General features: G+C 41.6%; 1 protein-coding gene across 3 annotated transcripts in view; it reads left to right on the top strand.

Moving 5' to 3' along the window:
• Window positions 1-17,836: 17,836 nt before the first annotated feature.
• Window positions 17,837-19,731, top strand: part of ctps1a (CTP synthase 1a) — a 39,762-nt gene continuing 37,867 nt past the window's right edge. Inside the window, exons 1-2 of one of the 3 annotated variants that reach the window (XM_084312223.1) lie at window positions 17,837-17,989; window positions 19,380-19,561. In XM_084312223.1, coding sequence (XP_084168349.1) covers window positions 19,396-19,561 — 166 coding nt within the window. In that variant the 5' untranslated portion in view covers window positions 17,837-17,989; window positions 19,380-19,395. Of the gene's footprint in view, window positions 17,990-18,459; window positions 18,545-18,586; window positions 18,672-19,379; window positions 19,562-19,731 lie in introns of those variants that run through there. The other 2 variants (XM_084312221.1, XM_084312222.1) reach the window with 2 other exon arrangements.

The following is a 19,731-nucleotide window of genomic DNA, read 5'->3' as shown; positions in this document are numbered from 1 at the left end:
AATTAAGAGTGCATTGTTATTGAATAAGGGAGTGTGATTATGCCATTTTTGTGGGTTAGGATATTTTTTTTGTGTTTCACGCCATATCCGGATTGCATGGGTAATTATGGGGCCAAATTTCCGCTCACAGTGCTTGATTGGTAGTTTAGTGTGTGCTATGTCCTTCAGTCTATGTGGGGCTACTATGTTTTCTTCCAATTTTCTCCAGGATACCAATGCCTGGGGATCAAACCATATTGTCAATGGTCTTAATGTGCATGCCTTAAAATATTGGAAAAAATCTGGAACTGCCATGCCACCGTCTGCTTTATTTCTCTGTGCGGTGGATCTTTTTATGCGAGGTGGTTTGTTATTCCAAATAAATGTATATGTGGAGGAGTGTAATCTTTTCCAGTAACCCTCTGGAGGGGGTAACGGTAGCATTGAACTGATGAAGTTGATTCTAGGTAGTACATCCATCTTAACTATTGATACCCTTGCCTGTACTGAGTTTTTAAGTTTTGCCCACCTGTCCAGGTCGTCTGTGATTTTGTTCTGTATTTTTGTGTAATTGTGCTTCACCGTTTGTCTTATGGTGGGAAATATTTCCACACCCAAGCATCTAAAATGTTTTACCATAGGTATCTCACCTGGGAGGGTTGTATCTTTTTTTGCATGGGTGTTAAGTGGAAGGAAAGCCGACTTCGGCCAATTTATTTTAAATCCCGATAAATCACCAAAGTTCTCAATCAACTTGAGTAGATGAGGCAATGTGGTGTTGGGGCTTTGCATGAACAATATTACGTCGTCCGCATATAAACTAATTTTATGTTGTGTGCCCTTGATTACGATTGGTTCTATGGATTGGGATTGTCTTATATATTGTGCTAAAGGCTCTAATGATAGATCGAATAGTCCGGGACTAAGAGGGCAACCCTGTCTGGCTGAGCGTGATACCGGAAAGATTTTGGAGATGAATGTACCTGTTGTAATCATGGCCGATGGGTCTTTGTATAATACTTTAATCATATCAATGAATCCTTTTCCTAACCCCATCCTTTCTAATACTGCCCATAGATACGACCATTCCAGCCTGTCAAAGGCTTTCATAGCATCCAGGGACAGCATCGCCTTAGGTATGGTGTCTTCTTTGTCTGCATCTAGTACGTGCAGTATTCGTCTTATGTTATCAGTGATCAGGCGACCTCTTATGAAGCCAGTTTGGTCCGGATGAACTAAAGACGTCATATGCTTTTGTAATCTGATGGCTAATACCTTAGAGTACAGTTTGACATCGGTTCCGAGGAGGCTTAAGGGTCTGTAACTACCGCACTCGGTGGGGTCTTTGTCTTTTTTGAGAAGGACTGAAATGAGTGCAATATTGTCGTGTTTATGGAAGCTCCCCTCCTTGACTGAGTATAAGATCATATTTAGTAATAAGGGTCCAATTATGTCCCAACAAGAAAGGTACATTTCTGATGGGATACCGTCTCTTCCAGGAGCCTTACCATTTTTCATTTCGGATATAGCCTTCTTGAGTTCCTCTAGTGTGATCGGTGTTTCTAACAGTTTAGCGTCATCCTCCGAAAGTTTAGGGAGAATAATTTGATTAAGATATGTGTCCATTTTGTTTTGATCAAAGGTCGTTTCTGATTTATATAAGTCGGAGTAGAATTCTTTGAATGTATCGTTTATTATTTTGGGGTCTGTTTCAAGTACTTGTTGTTTTCTAATGGCAGTTATATCTGCAAATTTTGCATTAATTCTTAATCGCATGGCTAATAGGTGACTAGGTTTAGAACCTTGGGAGTACTGCTGTTGTCTTGTGCTGCGTATTTGCATTTCCGATTGTTGTCTGTATATGGCATTGATCTCTGTTTTTAGTACGTTAACTTGATTTTCTAGTCTAGTTGAGTTGTTGTATTTTAAAGAATTAAATAACGTTGAGTAAAGCGTTTCCAGTTCAGACAGTTTTGTGCATTGATTCTTGCGCATTATGGAGGAAAATCTATCAGTGAAATCCTTGATCATACCCTTTACCGACATCCATATTATTCTGGGGTCTTGCACCGAGTTTGCATTCTCCCGTAGGAATACTGTGAGAGCTTCTTTGAGTTGTGTAATGAATTCCTTGTTATTAAGCAGCATCGAATTAAAACGCCATCTTGGGGCCCGGGAAGATAGTATACCAAATGTTGCTTTTAGGAGTAAATAACAGTGATCTGATAGTGCATTGGGTATCATTTCCACTTCATATTTATCAAATAGTCTCGGGGATGCAAAGACATAATCAATTCTGGATAATGTGTTATGTCTCACCGATCGACAAGAGTACTTTCGGGTCGTGGGATTAAGTGAACGCCATAAATCATTTACACCTGTAATCTTTGACCAATCCTTTAATGCTTTAGATGAATTTTTTTGTTCGCTGGAAAAGGCGAGGTAAGATTTGTCCATCCTTGGATTCCAAATGGCATTAAAATCTGCACCTATTATAAATGAGTAATCGGGATGGTTTAACATTTCATCGGTTAGTGTAGTGAAGAAACCCTCTTCGTACAAATTTGGGGCATATACCGCTGCCAACGCTATTTTCCTGTTATTGTGTACAATCCTAGCTATAGTTATACGCCCATCCGCATCCGACCATACCCCCTTTAATTCAATATTTAACTTACGTCTGACGACTATGGCTACACCTCGAGTTCTCGTACCAAAAGAAGAGTGACTAATATTATGGTATGTGTTATCCGCTAACGTATCTATGTCTTCCTCTAAAATGTGCGTTTCGCTTAGTAGAGCCACGTCCACATGTTCTTTTTTCATCAGTGTGAGCACGCTTTTGCGTTTGTGTTGTTTATTTATCCCACCAGTGTTCCATATCATTATATTCAAACTAGCCATAATCTATGCATGTTTTTGTGTAGTTTTTGGTAATGCTTCTGGAGTGTGAAGCTACAATAGATGTACATCCAATTATTGAGGTCCCGTTGAGAGCCGAGCTTAAAAACATATATATATACAAATAAAAATCCCCTTTTTTCCCCTCACCCAGAGAGTCGTACAGGCCTGTGTTCCAAAAACACATCCTCCGCGTATGACTCCCTCCCTTAGGCCACCGGATTGCCCAAACTGAGCTTTGTAATCCTAATCTTCCTATGCCCGCAGCGTCGGTGACTGTTATTTTTCTTGAACGTGTTTCAATCTGCGCCGTTGGAATTGCTGTTTCTTGTTTCTTTCCAATCTTTTTCTTATCCTTATCCATGTTGTCTTTTGATATAGTCAGTAGAAGGTCTTATCAATACATACGATGTGGTTTAATCTCTTTTGGTATTGTCCAAATAAGGTTTTTAAACTAAATTAACGTTAACGGGAGCGGAGCTATTACCAAATGCGTGCGCTACATATTGCAGCTATACCGGAAGGCCCAAACCTTTTTAAGTCGTTTTATAGCTTCTAACAGTGTTCCAGGGACAGTTTGAAAATCTGAAAATATACCTTAGAATTGCTTTCACGTCTCTGGCCCTCCCAAAACTGCAAAGTTCCCCTTTAAAGCCCCTGTAAATAAGTTTGGCTAAGTTGCAAGTTGAGGGTGGGGGATTTGTCAAATGCACACAAATATGTCCTTTTAAACACAGAATCCCTCACAATCTTGTGGTATACATCTGGGAGTATACCGTATTACATTAAACATTGTCACAAAATAAGTTCCTACAGTTACATGTATATTTAGTTATACATTAGATTAGTTTAGTTAGATAGGTTAGTTATAGGTTATAGGTATAGTTATTGTTACCATTCTACATTGCCTTCGTCCACCATGTTTCTCTGCTCTTGCCTCTCACATGAGTGTGATTGACAACAGGAGCAGCCAATGAGGTCCTTTCCCTGAGAACTTCCCTGATTCGTTGGAAGCCTGAGCCTCATAATACATTTCAGAAGGCAATTATCCTACTGTTATCTGTGATACATTTATTTTGACACAAAATGTTAATCAGAAGATGTTAACTTCTAGGGCTTTAAGTGTCTGGTTTCATAACTTAAAGGGGAACTATTTTACTATTTCTTTCACTATTTGGGCACTTTTACACAATTCCTGTGAGTCTATGGAACACCTCTGTAATATTTTTTATTTTTTTATTCATTGTTTTGTATTTCTAATCAAGTCCTCAAAAACAGCATTTTTCTACCTCAAGATCTCGAGCCGTTTTGAGCCTGGGCTCCAACCACTGTGTGCAGCTCATCTTGTACCTCGCCATTATCATGCAGCGGTGTCTTTCTGACATCACAAATCATCACATTTTCAGATGACTCAGTTCAGTGAGGGTGAATATTGTGAGAGGAGAATTGGAAGAATGCGCCAATATGAGAATTAGAGACATAGATCATATTAATATAAGTTCACATAGCTAGGAAACAATGCTAAACACTCAAAAAGGCCATTTATAAGATAGTTCCCCTTTAAGACACCTGTTTACTTTACCTCATTCACCCCAACCTTGCACTCAATTCTGCCTTCAGAGTAATTTCAAGCCAAGCATCGTCATCGTCACAGCTGGATCCTCATAGAAATAACAGTACAGTACACTGAGATACAACAATACTGGAGATAACCTGACTTTTAGGCTAAGAGTCTGCTGACATTCATGGCTTCTTAGAAGTCATTGCACATCAGGAATGTTGACTTCACCGGGGAAATGTCTGCTTTAATGAATACAATTCTAATCTCTCTAAACATTTGGCACCCTTGGAAATTCCCTCTAATTAAAACCTTAAAGAAAAGAAAGAAAAACTATTTTAGTTAAACCTGCACTTTTACCATAGACATTTTAGTCATTTCACATCCAAAGCTCAGACGAAATACTTTGAGCTCCCTGTGTTTATCAGTTTAATTCCACAATATGTTCAAGCAGCATCCCCACTGGCCCAGAGATGGTGTTGTAGTTAGAGATGGTGTTGTAGTTAGATGGTGTAGTGGTTAGATGGTGTAGTAGTTAGATGGTGTAGTAGTTAGATGGTGTAGTAGTTAGATGGTGTAGTGGTTAGATATTGTGTAGTAGTTAGATGGTGTAGTAGTTAGATGGTGTAGTGTTTAAAGATGGTGTAGTGTTTAGAGATGGTGTAGTGTTTAGAGATTGTGTAGTGGTTAGATGGTGTAGTAGTTAGATTGTGTAGTGTTTAGAGATTGTGTAGTGGTTAGAGATGGTGTAGTAGTTAGATATGGTGTAGTAGTTAGATGGTGTAGTAGTTAGATTGTGTAGTGTTTAGAGATTATGTAGTGGTTAGAGATGGTGTAGTGGTTAGATGTGGTGTAGTAGTTAGATGGTGTAGTAGTTAGATGGTGTAGTGGTTAGATGTGGTGTAGTGGTTAGATGTGGTGTAGTTAGATGGTGTAGTAGTTAGATGGTGTAGTAGTTAGATGGTGTAGTGGTTAGAGATGGTGTAGTAGTTAGATGTGGTGTAGTTAGATGGTGTAGTAGTTAGATGGTGTGGTGTTTAGATATGGTGTAGTAGTTAGATGGTGTAGTGGTTAGATGGTGTAGTAGTTAGATGTGGTGTAGTTAGATGGTGTAGTAGTTAGATGGTGTGGTGTTTAGATATGGTGTAGTAGTTAGATGGTGTGGTGTTTAGATGTGGTGTAGTAGTTAGATGGTGTAGTGGTTAGATGGTGTAGTAGTTAGATGGTGTAGTAGTTAGATGGTGTAGTAGTTAGATGGTGTAGTGGTTAGAGATGGTGTAGTAGTTAGATGTGGTGTAGTTAGATGGTGTAGTAGTTAGATGGTGTGGTGTTTAGATATGGTGTAGTAGTTAGATGGTGTAGTGGTTAGATGGTGTAGTAGTCAGATGGTGTAGTAGTTAGAGGTGGTGTAGTAGTTAGATGGTGTAGTGGTTAGATGGTGTAGTAGTTAGATGGTGTAGTGGTCAGATGGTGTAGTAGTTAGAGGGTGTAGTGGTTAGATGGTGTAGTAGTTAGATGGTGTAGTGGTTAGATGGTGTAGTGTTTAGATATGGTGTAGTGGTTAGATGGTGTAGTGGTTAGAGATGGTGTAGTAGTTAGATGGTGTAGTGGTTAGATGGTGTAGTAGTTAGATGGTGTAGTAGTTAGAGATGGTGTAGTAGTTAGATGTGGTGTAGTTAGATGGTGTAGTAGTTAGATGGTGTGGTGTTTAGATATGGTGTAGTAGTTAGATGGTGTAGTAGTTAGATGGTGTAGTAGTTATATGTGGTGTAGTTAGATGGTGTAGTAGTTAGATGGTGTGGTGTTTAGATATGGTGTAGTAGTTAGATGGTGTGGTGTTTAGATGTGGTGTAGTAGTTAGATGGTGTAATGGTTAGATGGTGTAGTAGTTAGATGGTGTAGTAGTTAGATGGTGTAGTAGTTAGATGGTGTAGTGGTTAGAGATGGTGTAGTAGTTAGATGTGGTGTAGTTAGATGGTGTAGTAGTTAGATGGTGTGGTGTTTAGATATGGTGTAGTAGTTAGATGGTGTAGTGGTTAGATGGTGTAGTAGTCAGATGGTGTAGTAGTTAGAGGTGGTGTAGTAGTTAGATGGTGTAGTGGTTAGATGGTGTAGTAGTTAGATGGTGTAGTGGTCAGATGGTGTAGTAGTTAGAGGGTGTAGTGGTTAGATGGTGTAGTAGTTAGATGGTGTAGTGGTTAGATGGTGTAGTGTTTAGATATGGTGTAGTGGTTAGATGGTGTAGTGGTTAGAGATGGTGTAGTAGTTAGATGGTGTAGTGGTTAGATGGTGTAGTAGTTAGATGGTGTAGTAGTTAGAGATGGTGTAGTAGTTAGATGGTGTAGTGGTTAGATGGTGTAGTAGTTAGATGGTGTAGTAGTTAGATGGTGTAGTGGTCAGATGGTGTAGTAGTTAGAGGGTGTAGTGGTTAGATGGTGTAGTAGTTAGATGGTGTAGTGGTCAGATGGTGTAGTAGTTAGAGGGTGTAGTGGTTAGATGTGGTGTAGTTAGATGGTGTAGTGTTTAGATATGGTGTAGTGGTTAGATGGTGTAGTGGTTAGAGATGGTGTAGTAGTTAGATGGTGTAGTGGTTAGATGGTGTAGTAGTTAGATGGTGTAGTAGTTAGATGGTGTAGTGGTTAGATGGTGTAGTAGTTAGATGGTGTAGTGTTTAGATATGGTGTAGTGGTTAGATGGTGTAGTGGTCAGATGGTGTAGTAGTTAGATGGTGTACTGTAGTGGTTAGATATGGTGTAGTAGTTAGATGGTGTAGTGGTCAGATGGTGTAGTAGTTAGATGGTGTAGTAGTTAGATGGTGTAGTGGTTAGATGGTGTACTGTAGTGGTTAGAGATGGTGTAGTAGTTAGATGGTGTAGTGGTTAGATGTGGTGTAATAGTTAGATGGTGTAGTGGTTAGATGTGGTGTAATAGTTAGATGGTGTAGTGGTTAGATGTGGTGTAATAGTTAGATGGTGTAGTGGTTAGATGTGGTGTAGTAGTTAGATGGTGTAGTGGTTAGATGTGGTGTAGTAGTTAGATTGTGTAGTGGTTAGATGGTGTAGTAGTTAGATTGTGTAGTAGTTAGATGGTGTAGTGGTTAGAGATGATATCTCTGACTTGACGTTTTGACATTAATCTATGACGGCCTCAAATAATTTTACCATCCTGCTCTTGTCCACTAAAATGATATCCTGTCTCTCGTCTACAGCCTACCTTAATCCATCTGAACACAGCGTAAATAAATGAAATTTGTCAAATGAAGACTGACTTCCAGATCTGTATTATATTAATGAGCATGCAGAAGACATTAGCAAGTGACCTTATCAAATGTTATAATTTAATTTAGGACCTGCTCAGAGGTCATTAATCGGCATGCATGCGATGCATGTATGCGATTCGTCTCTGCGATTAACCCATCCCGTCGTCCTTCCCCCCCAAGGGCAGCCGGGAGCAGACAGGCGCAACGTGAGCCGCGCCAGGGGACCAATCCAAGTGCTCCTGTCCGTCTTCGTCAAGGACGCCACAGCGTTAGCGATCTTGTTGTTGTGCATGTTTTTCCATTGGGTTTATCTTATCGGGGGGGGAAACCCTTGCGAGCACGGGGAGAACATGCAAACTCCACACAGAAAGGCCTGGGAGATACCCCACCTGGTAACTGGCATCGTGGAAACCTGGTCCCCAAGCAGGAATCGAACCCTGGACATTCTTGCTGTGAGGCGACAGTGTTTAACCACTACACCACCGTGCCGCTCTATGTTGACAACCCACCATGCAACAACCTGGACATTTTTGTCTATAATACTGTAATTCAGCCTGCTACTCTGGCATATCTCCTATAGATTGGCAAGAGCAAAACTCTATTTGCGCGCATCTTAGTGATGATTGTCTCCTCTAAGTACTCCCGCCCCCTTCCCTGAAACCACTACAGGCCTAGCTAAGATCAAATCCCACCACCAGAACAGGCCTAACTTGGATCAAATCCCACCACCACTACAGGCCTATCTAGGATCAAATCCCACCACCAGAACAGGCCTAACTAGGATCAAATCCCACCACCACTACAGGCCTAGCTAGGATCAAATCCCACCACCACTACAGGCCTAGCTAGGATCAAATCCCACCACCACTACAGGCCTAGCTAGGATCAAATCCCACCAGAACCTGCTCTCCTGTGTCTACCCTGCAGCTGTATGTCAGAGTGGACTGCCCTTATTTTATAATAAAGGTCTGCACATAAAATCTGATTACATTTAAAGTGACATTTATTTTGCCCACTTGGCTGCTCATCCAGTGAGGGTAACAATGCGGTAAGCGTCCGAGTTCACCCTGATATCAGCTCGGCTCCTTGGCTATTTTCATGCCGATTATGGCTGCGAGCCTCCTGCGGCTCCCACACAACACAGCCTGACATTCCAGGGAACATGTGATCCCCCCCCCCCCCGACCACCCAGGCCCACATGACCACTGGCCTCACACTGTGGTCCCACATACGGTGACGACTAGGACGAGGACTGAACCCGGGGAGGTTATTATTACTCAAATGTTTTTCCATGTACTACATTTTTATCAAAGAGACGTACATAGAAGTATTATTTTTATTGAGTATAAATAAAAAGTATATCTGCGCATTTCAAGACGTAGACATGTCAAAGACACGGCATACTTGAAGGAATACTATGTGATGACGGTTGAAACAGCAACTGCTGCACGACTTCAGCTACTCATGGGGACGTGGTGACAAGACAGAGGGGAAATCCATTGAGTTTAGCAAATGTGGGTTAGTTAGTTAGTAAGACAGAAAATACTTTCAAGGATATAAACAGAAAAGTCAGAAACGTACTTCCACTGTGGTCCTCTAACACCAGTGATGTACCTGAACGCGTTCAATGAACGATCGTTCATGAACGCGTTCGTATTTTGGGCGAACGTGAACTGAACGTACTGATTATCCGCTAAATGAACGTAATTGAGAACGCGTTCATTCTCAGCGCTGTGTAACGGAGTTCAAAAGTGCGTTCATTCTCAGCATCTGTTATAACGGCGTTCAAATATGTGCCAGATTTCATATGTATTTCAGCCGAAAACCCAGTGAAAACACACCGTAAACAGGCTTTAAAATTATGTGGAAAACCAACCGATCTGGCAACGCGCCTGTACACCCCCTGCTACGTCATCAGACTCATCACAACAACAGCTGAATCTGCGTCTGCGAGCAGAAGCCCAGAGCTGCGCAGCAGCAGGTCGAGAGCAGCACTCGCTCAGAGAACTCTACCTCTAGATGTCGGCGCTTGGGGATTTAAAATAGTTTAACGTTAAAGTCAGTACTGACTCAGACGGAAACAATCTAACGTTTGTCTGTAAACTTTGTCCACCCGGTTTGAAGAAGCAAGTCCCCACATCGACGCGACAACGTCGACAGCAACATTGAGAATATGCAAACGTCCTGTTTTAGTTTTCATAATAAAGACAATTCAAGCAAAGTTGTTCCTCATGTTTTTGAAAATATACTGTAGAGATGAAAGCTGCAGTGTGGACTGAATGCGCGGTGGCAAAGCGTTATGGAAATGCCAGTATTCTGATTGCTGTCTGTGTGGTTCAATATTTTTTACAAATAATAGTTTGCAGCAACGTATTGATTGGTTGGGTAGGAGGGGTGACACCCTTTACAATTCAAACTATTTGATAAACTTCTACTTTCGGCCCGGAAATGCATTCTGATAAACTGGATTAAGGATAAGCCTCCATTTTTACAAATGTGGTATAGAGAGATCTTCGGTGTGCTCCTACCCCATGAAAGACACTGTGCAAATGCATAGAGGCAACAACGCTTCCTTTCAGGAGGTGTGGGCCCCACTATTAGACTATTTTCCTGCTGCAATTTCTCGGATCCTTCTAAAGGCCCAGTGCCCCATTGTATGGACAGACCTAGGATAGGAAAAAATAAATATATGTCTACATGTGAATGGGCTCGAGGCAAGTGCAATACTGTACAGTGCCTGTCTTGGTTTGCTTTTCCTTTTTTGCTTGTTTTTCTTTTTGTTTTGTTTTTGCTTGCTTATGGTGTGGATGATGGCATAGAGATGAACTGGAGGACCCCCCCCCTCCATTGTCCCAATGTGTGTTTTTGTAATGTAAGTAACTGTATGTGAAAAATCTATATAAAAAATATATATATATCAAAAAAGAACTAAAAATAACTAAATTAGTTCATTTTTGAAACCATGAACTTTAGTTCAACATTTTGAATTATGAACTATGAACTGAACTAGTTCATTTTAAAAATTGTGAACTGTGAACTGAACTAGTTCATGTAGAAAGTGAACTTTCCCAACACTGTCTAACACAGTGGTTCTCAATCTGGGGGTCGGGACCCTCCAAGCGATCGCAATATGATGTTGTTGTTGTTGTTGTTGTTGTTGTTGTTGTTGTTGTTGTTTTTCTTACAAAAATATATACAAACACATCATCATGTTTATTTTCTTTGGTACCAATGCTTTTTGAAGGGACTATATGAAGTCTAAAGCGTTCCTCCAATGAAAAGAAGGAAATAATAATTATTTGGTGTCAAAATTCACTGATCTGTCTATGCTTTGCCATGTTTTTAGGGGTCACATGTCAAAAAGGTACAGGACAGGTGAAATACACTGGACATAATTATATACAAAGTAGATAAACAAAACAAAGGGAATGTCTATAACATTAGCATTTAGCATTTTTAGATTATATATATCAGATATATATTAGTTATTAGATTATATATAAATATTGTAACTATATTTATTGTAGGGCAAATATAACTGAAAGGGCATACATACCCTCAGCTTGCACCTTGACCTTTTTACACTGCCTACTTGCCCTTATGCGCATGTCCAGAGTTAATTATATTGTTTACACTGCCTATTTTTTTTTTTTTACTTCTCCACTGTACTATAATTCTATGACCTGTATCATGTCTTCTACTACCTGTATCTCCCCTCCCACATGCTGCTATGATGCCTGAATTTCCCCAAGGGGATCAATAAAGGAATATCTTATCTTATCTTATTATTTACCAGAGCAGACGTACTGATATTTTGCTACGCTGCCGGTTAGTCTAGCTGGATTTTTATGTGCATAAAGTGGATTGTGGAATATCTTTATTTTCACCGCAGCGGCGTTACACAGCGGGGCACCAGATAGAAATCACCAAAATGCAACGATCTGTGCTCCAAATCACCCCAAACCAGCATGTTGTCTGAGGTGGATCACGTGAACAAATTAATTTATTAATATATTATTTTAGAGACATATATTTTATTAGTATCCAGAAGCAACCACGCTGCATGCAGTCCTTCCAGGCTGGTTTTACATTTAGCCGACGCTTTTATCCAAAGCCACTTAACGAATTGTGTACAACAACTCAGCAGGAGGGGTACACCTCTGGTGGCAGAGGGCAAGTGGTATTGTTCGTCTAGCAGTGTCAACCTCGAGAGCTACACTCTGAGTGCATACTTAAGGGTTTATTTGTTGGTTAACGGGTTCATACACACAAACACGGTAGGCCTATGTAACCTCAGACAACATGGCGCGATTGGACACTGGCTTTAAATGGCATGATGAAAATAATATTGGCAGTCTCTAGGGAATGGAGTGGTTTCTTAAAACGGGAAGGAACGATAACAACTGGCGTTCCTCCTCCCCCAGATGGATGTGAGAATTGGTTTGCATGGACGTCCTGTAGCCACTAAAGATGGCAAATTAAACATCTGTGGAGCGCTCCACTCCAGTCATGTGGACGGGCCAATGTATCCAAGGAGGCCGCCGGGCCAGCTGTTAAAACTTACTCACACATCTGCCTCTCTGAGAACAAATATACCAACCCGTTTTGGGGAGAGAGAAAGAAAAAAAAACACGAAATATGTTGCCAAATCGAGAGTAGCGAAGAGCGTCTTGTAATTCACAGTTAGTACGTCAAGGCCAAAAGCGGCCTTGTGGCTTGGACTGAAATGAGATTAAAATAACCATTATTTCTGTGTAGAACATGGACATGTTTTACTGACCTTTTACATTTGATCATTTTTATATAATCAAAGTAGTATATAAATGTACATTTCCTCCACTCATGACCTTATCATTTGAGAGGGAGTGCTCACTCTAAAATGTGAATGTTTGTTGCTTTAATTTGTCATTCACTTTCACTGTTGACAGTTGATTGGCTGAATTCCAAATGATGCTGCATAATGTTGTTACATCAGTGACATCACTAGTAGCCCTATACAACTCCTGCGCAGAAGAGGGCCCTGCGTTGTTTTAAGTACAGTTGTCGGCAAACTCTCATGGACGAATGGAGTATGAAACTTGGAATTTTTGTGAACGTCCGTTACAGCGCAATTGCCGTTTGCCTTTTGATCGAGGACATTCTTCCTACTGCGATTTCAGGCCAACTTTAAGACCTTATTAAGCAATGACACACCCTCACATCTTTGTGTTTTCAAGAGTTGTACGGCGCGTTGACGCACTTTCTCCTTCAGCTGTCTCGGCCAGGGTCGTGTCAGGATGTGGTGGAGGACTCGCACGGGGGTTCGTTTCACCAAAATGTCCTTGGTGGAGCCGGTCCTACCCCCCCCCAACCCGCCCTCGCCAGCTGCACATCACTGCTGGGGCCCAAGAAGACAACCAGTGCTGTATAGACAGTAGACCCCCTGCTCACCATCACCAAGAAGACAACCTGTGCTGTATAGACCCCCTGCTCACCATCAGAACAGGAAGACAACCTGTATAGACCCCCTGCTCACCATCAGAACAGGAAGACAACCTGTATAGACCCCCTGCTCACCATCAGAACAGGAAGACAACCTGTATAGACCCCCTGCTCACCATCAGAACAGGAAGACAACCTGTATAGACCCCCTGCTCACCATCAGAACAGGAAGACAACCTGTATAGACCCCCTGCTCACCATCAGAACAGGAGAATCAGAAGCAGACGATGACAACCATTAACCTGTTACAGTACAACACATGAACCGAGGCATTACGCAACACTTCATGCTCTGATCTGACTAACAGGATCAAGGAGATGGACACATTTAAACCTCTCTCTGCTTCTCGGGCGCCGATATTAATATTGACATGAATGAGGATCTAAAGAGAAGAGGGGGGAGGAGAGAGCGGGGGGGGGGGGGGTCTTTAGTATTGTTCTCTGTGCCCTTCCTTTCTCTCCGCCTCGATCTATGACAGCAGGGGAGGGGGGTTTGATTCACGGTTCCCCGTATCCGTGCTCCAGGAACATCCCCAGCTGTTCTATAGCCACTGCATGGGGCCAGGGGGGAGATGGGTAATGTAATTAGCCAATGGATGAGAGAGAGGGGGAGGGGGGGGGGGGGGGGGGTAGAGATGGAGAGATGAGCCTGTGTATTGCTGTGGGGATGGGTTGGGTTGGGGGGGAGGGGGCAGTTGCCGGCTGCTGACGCTCCAAAATGACAGCGCAATATCTCAGCAAAAAAAAAAACTGCTCGAATGTCATCCCTCTCAGCATAATTAAATGTGATAAAAATAAAAATCTGTTACAGGCTGCTGAGGAGTGGTCGAGTGCGAGCATGGCCACACACACACACACACACACACAGGAGCAGATGACTACATCAGCCCTGGTACTGACAACATATATCACGTACAGTATATAGGTTCATGTGTCCGTGAGATAAACATGTTCGGCTGCCGACCGTGCGTCTCTCTGCCCCGCCGGCGCTGAGGAAAACCTTGTACACGCTGTACCTCCGGCACGTGGTGGACGTGTATATGTGGGGAATAAGAGGGATTGGAGGGGGGGGGGGGGGACTCATCACCCTGGTGTGACTCACAGCCCCATCCCCCCCTTCACACAGCCTCTCCCCTGGTGCTGACGTGACGCTCAGACACTTGCATGTCAAGGTAACCCACACCAGTGGAGAGAGTGTGGCTGGGTTTTTAACCCCTTGTCTTATTGTGGTGGGGTGGGTGGGTGGGGGGGTTAAAGCGCCAGAGTCAGACCGATCTCCCATTTTTTTCAATAAAAAAAATGCTGAGGGAGGAGATGAGAGCTTAAACGATTCCCCCTTCAGTCATGTGGAGCGTTAAAGAAACCCACGGCTACATTACCTGTAACTAACGAGGTTCCTATTTAATTTAATTGGGTGGGGGATAAGACATTCTACAGGACATGACATTGCACCACAAGCCTGTTCCTCAACCTTGGCGTCTCCTTAAAGGGGTCGTTCGGATTCTTTGGAACCCTAGCCTTATTTCGTAGTTATCGACAAGGATGTTGATCTGTGGAAACCTTTCTCAGCCCGACCCCATGCTGTTCCTCGTAGCAGCTCCAGCTAGCTAGCCACAAGCCAATGCAAAGTCAATGGGGTCGAGCTCCTGCCTGTACAAGCTGACCGAGGCTCACTGAAATTTACTCCGCATTGCACACAAAGTAGATTTCAGTGAGCTTCAGGCGGCTTATACAGACACAAGCTCGACCCCATTGACTTTGCATTAGTTTGAGGCCGACTATCCAGAGTTAGTATGTACAACATGGATTGTGCTGAGAAAGGACTCTTACTGATCAACATCATCATTGGTAAGTAAAAAAAAATAGAGGCAGGGAAACTATCCCTTTAACTTTGTATTATTAGAGAAAAGAGACCATGTGACTTAGCTATTGTTGATAAATGACCGTTTTCAAAGGACAACCGCAGGCTACATTGAAAGGAACATGATTAACTTGCACTCTCCTACCCCATATGCTTTGGCAAGAACCGTGTGTTGTGTTTTAGTAGTATTACAATAAACAAAGAGAAATTATATATATATATATAGATATACTGTATATATATGGGAAGAATGCCAGTTGCAATACCTAATGTAAAGGTGACATATGGAAGATAGTTATGTTAGAACAACAGGCTTTCATAACACTAATGGAACAGGCGGTTTCATCTAAACACTGTGCCTGTCAGGCCTGGCCTCTACGCCTGCTGGTTCTTTTCCATCTCTAATAAGAGGAAATGGCTTGCGGTCAGGAGGGGATCCAGCCCTTCTGTGGGAGTTTAATTCAATCACTGCTCTGGTCAGAGATGAATTAAAACTCTCTCATTAAAGCCCCCCGTGTCCCAGAGAGTAGACAAGCTGATGATGATGACGATAATACTGGCAGTGGGACTGGTGATGACCCACGGGGGTCTATGTACACACAGTGCTAGCAGCCAGCTAAAGGGGAATGGATTATTATTGTTGCACTCGTTTATGGTCGGAGGGGGGGGGAGTGGGAAACATGTCATCTCAGGCCTACGTGTGTTCGGTCGGAAAAACATGGATGCTCACGGCCTCACGCTGAACTTTGTGTTTAACCAACTACTGTATTTGGTATGCTGATTGGTCTGAAAGCATATCAAGTTGAAAACTTGATGACATTTTTTTTTTCAATTCATACAATCTTATACATTTTATTCTCACTGTATATGATGTGTTGAAATGTCATCAAATAACACAAGAGGCTGGAACTGGTGGGTTGAGGAACTCCCAAGTTGACTGAATTTCCCCAAGGGGATCAATAATCGAATATCTTATCTCGTCGTGCCATTTTATTTAACTTTTTAGCAGGACGTTTGGAAGTGGGGATTTCCAACCTCTGAGTTATAATCGGACACAGCATTTTGTCTCAGACTCAGCCATCAGTCACCTACCTCCGACTTTGTTTGCTTTACGGCGCTGTGAAATAACAGTGTAAGTCACCGGTCGTCACCCACACAGCACACACCCTGCTGCCCGGCGAAGCAGACTGGAGGGACACTGTGTTGTGTTGTGTTGTGTTGTCCACCCTCGAGATGATGACGGAGTACACAGCATGATGACAGAGTACACAACGGTGCTCCCTCTCCCAGCGATCACAGCACAAAGGAAGATAAGATAAGATATTCCTTTATTGATCCCCTTGGGGAAATGCAGGCATCATAGCAGCATGGGGGAGGGGGAGGGGAGGTACAGGTAGTATAAGACATATAGTACAGGTCACAGAATTATAGTACAGTGGAGAAGTAAAAATAAAAATAGAATAAAAAGGCAGTGTAAACAAACAATATACAATATAATTAACTCTGGACATGCGCATATGGGCAACAAGGTGCGAGATGAGGGTATGTATGCCCTCTCGGTTATATTTGCCTTATAATAAATATAGTTACAATATATAATCTAAATCTAATTAAAAAAAAAAACTAAATGCTAAAATGCTAAATATAATTATGCAATATATAATCTAATAATCCAATCATCTAAATCTAATCTTATATATAATCAAAAAATGCTAAATGCTAAATATATGCTCTGATGAAGTATACAGTATTCACAAAAGGTGCGGTATGCATAAGGCAAGACCATTTCGATGGTTCAACTGGGAGGATTTGTGACTCACCGCTTGGGACACCGGCAGTTTGTAATAGAATGGACATGGAAGGTGGAAGGTGTTGTTTTGGGTTAGAGTCGATGTGCATTCACAACTCCGAAATAATCTTGTTGTTGATTTTGGAAAAATGTATCTGTAATAATAAATGGGTGTTACAAAACACAGCCTAATAGTAGTTAGATAGTTTCCTATGGGTACTACCCATAGTAGCAGATACAACAGATTAACACTTAATTAACTTGTTCATTGTAAGCATTTTACGCCTGCTTCGATGTGGTACTATTATGTAAATGTTATCAGTAATATTAGTATTGCATTCGAATTTGCATAATTTCAGCCTATTCACATTTGAATAGTATTCTTATGGTCTTGTGCACACCGGAAGTCTCAATAGCTGAAGGTTATCTGTAGCATATTTAAAGTAGCTTAAAGCCCCAAATTAAGTAGGTTAAAAACCCAACCCGTAATCTTTTTAACCATATCAATGTATTCACATACATTCTTGAAGCTATTTGAATTTTTCATTGTAAATCAGAATAGTTCAGTTTTACTCCAGTGTTTACAAACATATAACAGCTACACAATATAGAAAATACAATTCAAAACTCATGTTTATCACCCAGAGAATGAAAACATGTTGTTTTTGGTGGTGGGTTTACCCATTTGTTTACGTTCGGATCACTGGTTGGGCCTTTCCACTATTTGTAACATGGAAATAAAAGCAGAGTAAAGAAACACATTTACCAATGTGCACAATCCAGGATAAACATGCCACTCTAAATAATACTCAAAACAAAAGACTTGATAAAACAAAAAGAAAACAAAGAATTGTTGGGCTCTTTATTATACTTGTCAACCTTCACCTGAGTGTAAAAGGCTAGATGGAGCACGAGCGCCATCTGCTGGAGATTCACCGCTACCTCCTCTGGCTTCGAGTCGATGGGGCATGAATGATGTGTGGAGCTCAAAGAATTCAATCGTGGACCGTACACGTGTGTGTGTGATGTATACGGGGTGGTAGTATTCTAGCAGCTAACGGCTTTTATGAATGAACCTTCAAGTGTAAAAAATATCGTGTCAACAGTGTTCGTCTACGAGTTTTAATTCGAGGTAAACGCGAGCTCTGGAAAGGAATATTCGGTGAGTTCAAATTGTATGTAAACACTGAACAGTGAATAGCTGCTATGCTAATGCGAGCTAACCAACTAGCTCGAGTTCATGCACCACGCGTGCTGCCCTTTGTGTCCCCAACAGCAAGGCAGCTTAATATAGTTTGTTTGGGATATTTGTATTTGCTGTTCGCGCGGTGCAGTTAATAACTTATGATGACAACGAATGCCCTGCGGCTAGCTACTACTAGCTAACCTGATGAATATATAGTTAGCTGCCCGACTAACAACACTGCGCTGGCGGCATGACTTAAGCCGCGCTAGCTTTGTAGCCTGTGGCAGGTTGTACGGGCGGTGTGCTCACGTGTGTTCATCCAATCTCATGTCTAAAGCTAAAACATAGTAGTTGATGCCCACGCACTTGAGTTGTGTAGTGTTGCTGAACGAGCGCCTCCAATGTCATGCTTGGAACAATGGGAATCTCATTTGAGTAATGTCTTCCCATGTCAAAGTTTACTATGAAAGGCAGATTGGACAAGAAAAGACAATGGAATTGTACCTATATCCCTTCACTTTACCAGGAAAGGTGATGATTCAGGATTATTTTCTTTGAAAGGACAAAATAACACTCAGAAGTCAACTACATACCACACACTTCACTATGAATTGAAAATGGGGGACCCTGATGGAAACAAGACAAACGTCTTTCTCAGGTCTGCATCCCCTTAACAATTGTGTGTATTGAGCCGTACTGTATTGTACCCATTCTGCAATCTGTTAAATAAAGTTTTCATTCATTCATTCATTCACTGTATTTGAGATGGAGAGTCCATTGTACACCTAAAATCGAAATATATATATACATTGGTACATTGGTCTCTGCTTTTTTGTTGTTGCAGGAAAAACTAAATAATTGCACGAATGAAATGACTACGCAAGAGTGGCAGAATTCAGGCAGTCATTGATTGCAAATTATTTGCAACATGTTTAATAGATGGAATAGAAGTACGTTATTAATCCAAAGTGTAATTCAGCATCACAGATTGCTCACAATAAACATTTAGGTAGTCAAGAATACACGGTCAAAGATATTCTAAAATAAATATACAGTAAAATCGACGCCTGTGTTTATGTTTGTTAATTTATCCAATTACTTTTGTTCCCCTAATATGGGGGTACTACCGGTATGTATAAAAAGGTTTACAATTCCTACATGGTTTAACCAATATGGATGTAAACACTCTCCGATTCAAGCTGAAAGTCTGAACCTTAACCTCATAGTCATTGTTCCATTTCAAATCCAATGTGCTGGAGTACAGAGACAAAACAACAAAAATAATTTCACTGTCCCTGAGACTTTTTCAGACTGCACTGTAACCTACAATGTCCTGACAAAAACAGTGTGTCTTCCGTCTCCTCAGAGTCCAGGGTGACAAGATGAAGTACATTCTGGTCACTGGAGGGGTCATCTCTGGTATTGGCAAAGGCATCATTGCCAGCAGCGTGGGCACAATCCTCAAGTCGTGTGGCCTACATGTGACCGCCATCAAGATTGATCCATACATCAACATAGATGCTGGAACCTTTTCACCCTATGAGCACGGTGCGTTGGAATAATTGTCTCTTGTACAAAAGAATGGTCTTCTTGATCGTCAGCATTCCTCCTGCATATTTTCTCATCTATGTTCTGCATAGCCTTCTGTTCACTGTCAGTGTTACGATCAGACATGTGTCAGAACAACTAACACGTGTCAGCCGGTAGGTTCATAGTCA

The sequence above is a fragment of the Notolepis coatsorum genome (genome assembly GCF_963971535.1).
Source record: "Notolepis coatsorum genome assembly, chromosome: 4".
Taxonomy (NCBI): Eukaryota; Metazoa; Chordata; class Actinopteri; order Aulopiformes; family Paralepididae; genus Notolepis; species Notolepis coatsorum.
This window is presented reverse-complemented; position numbering and strand designations above follow the sequence as displayed.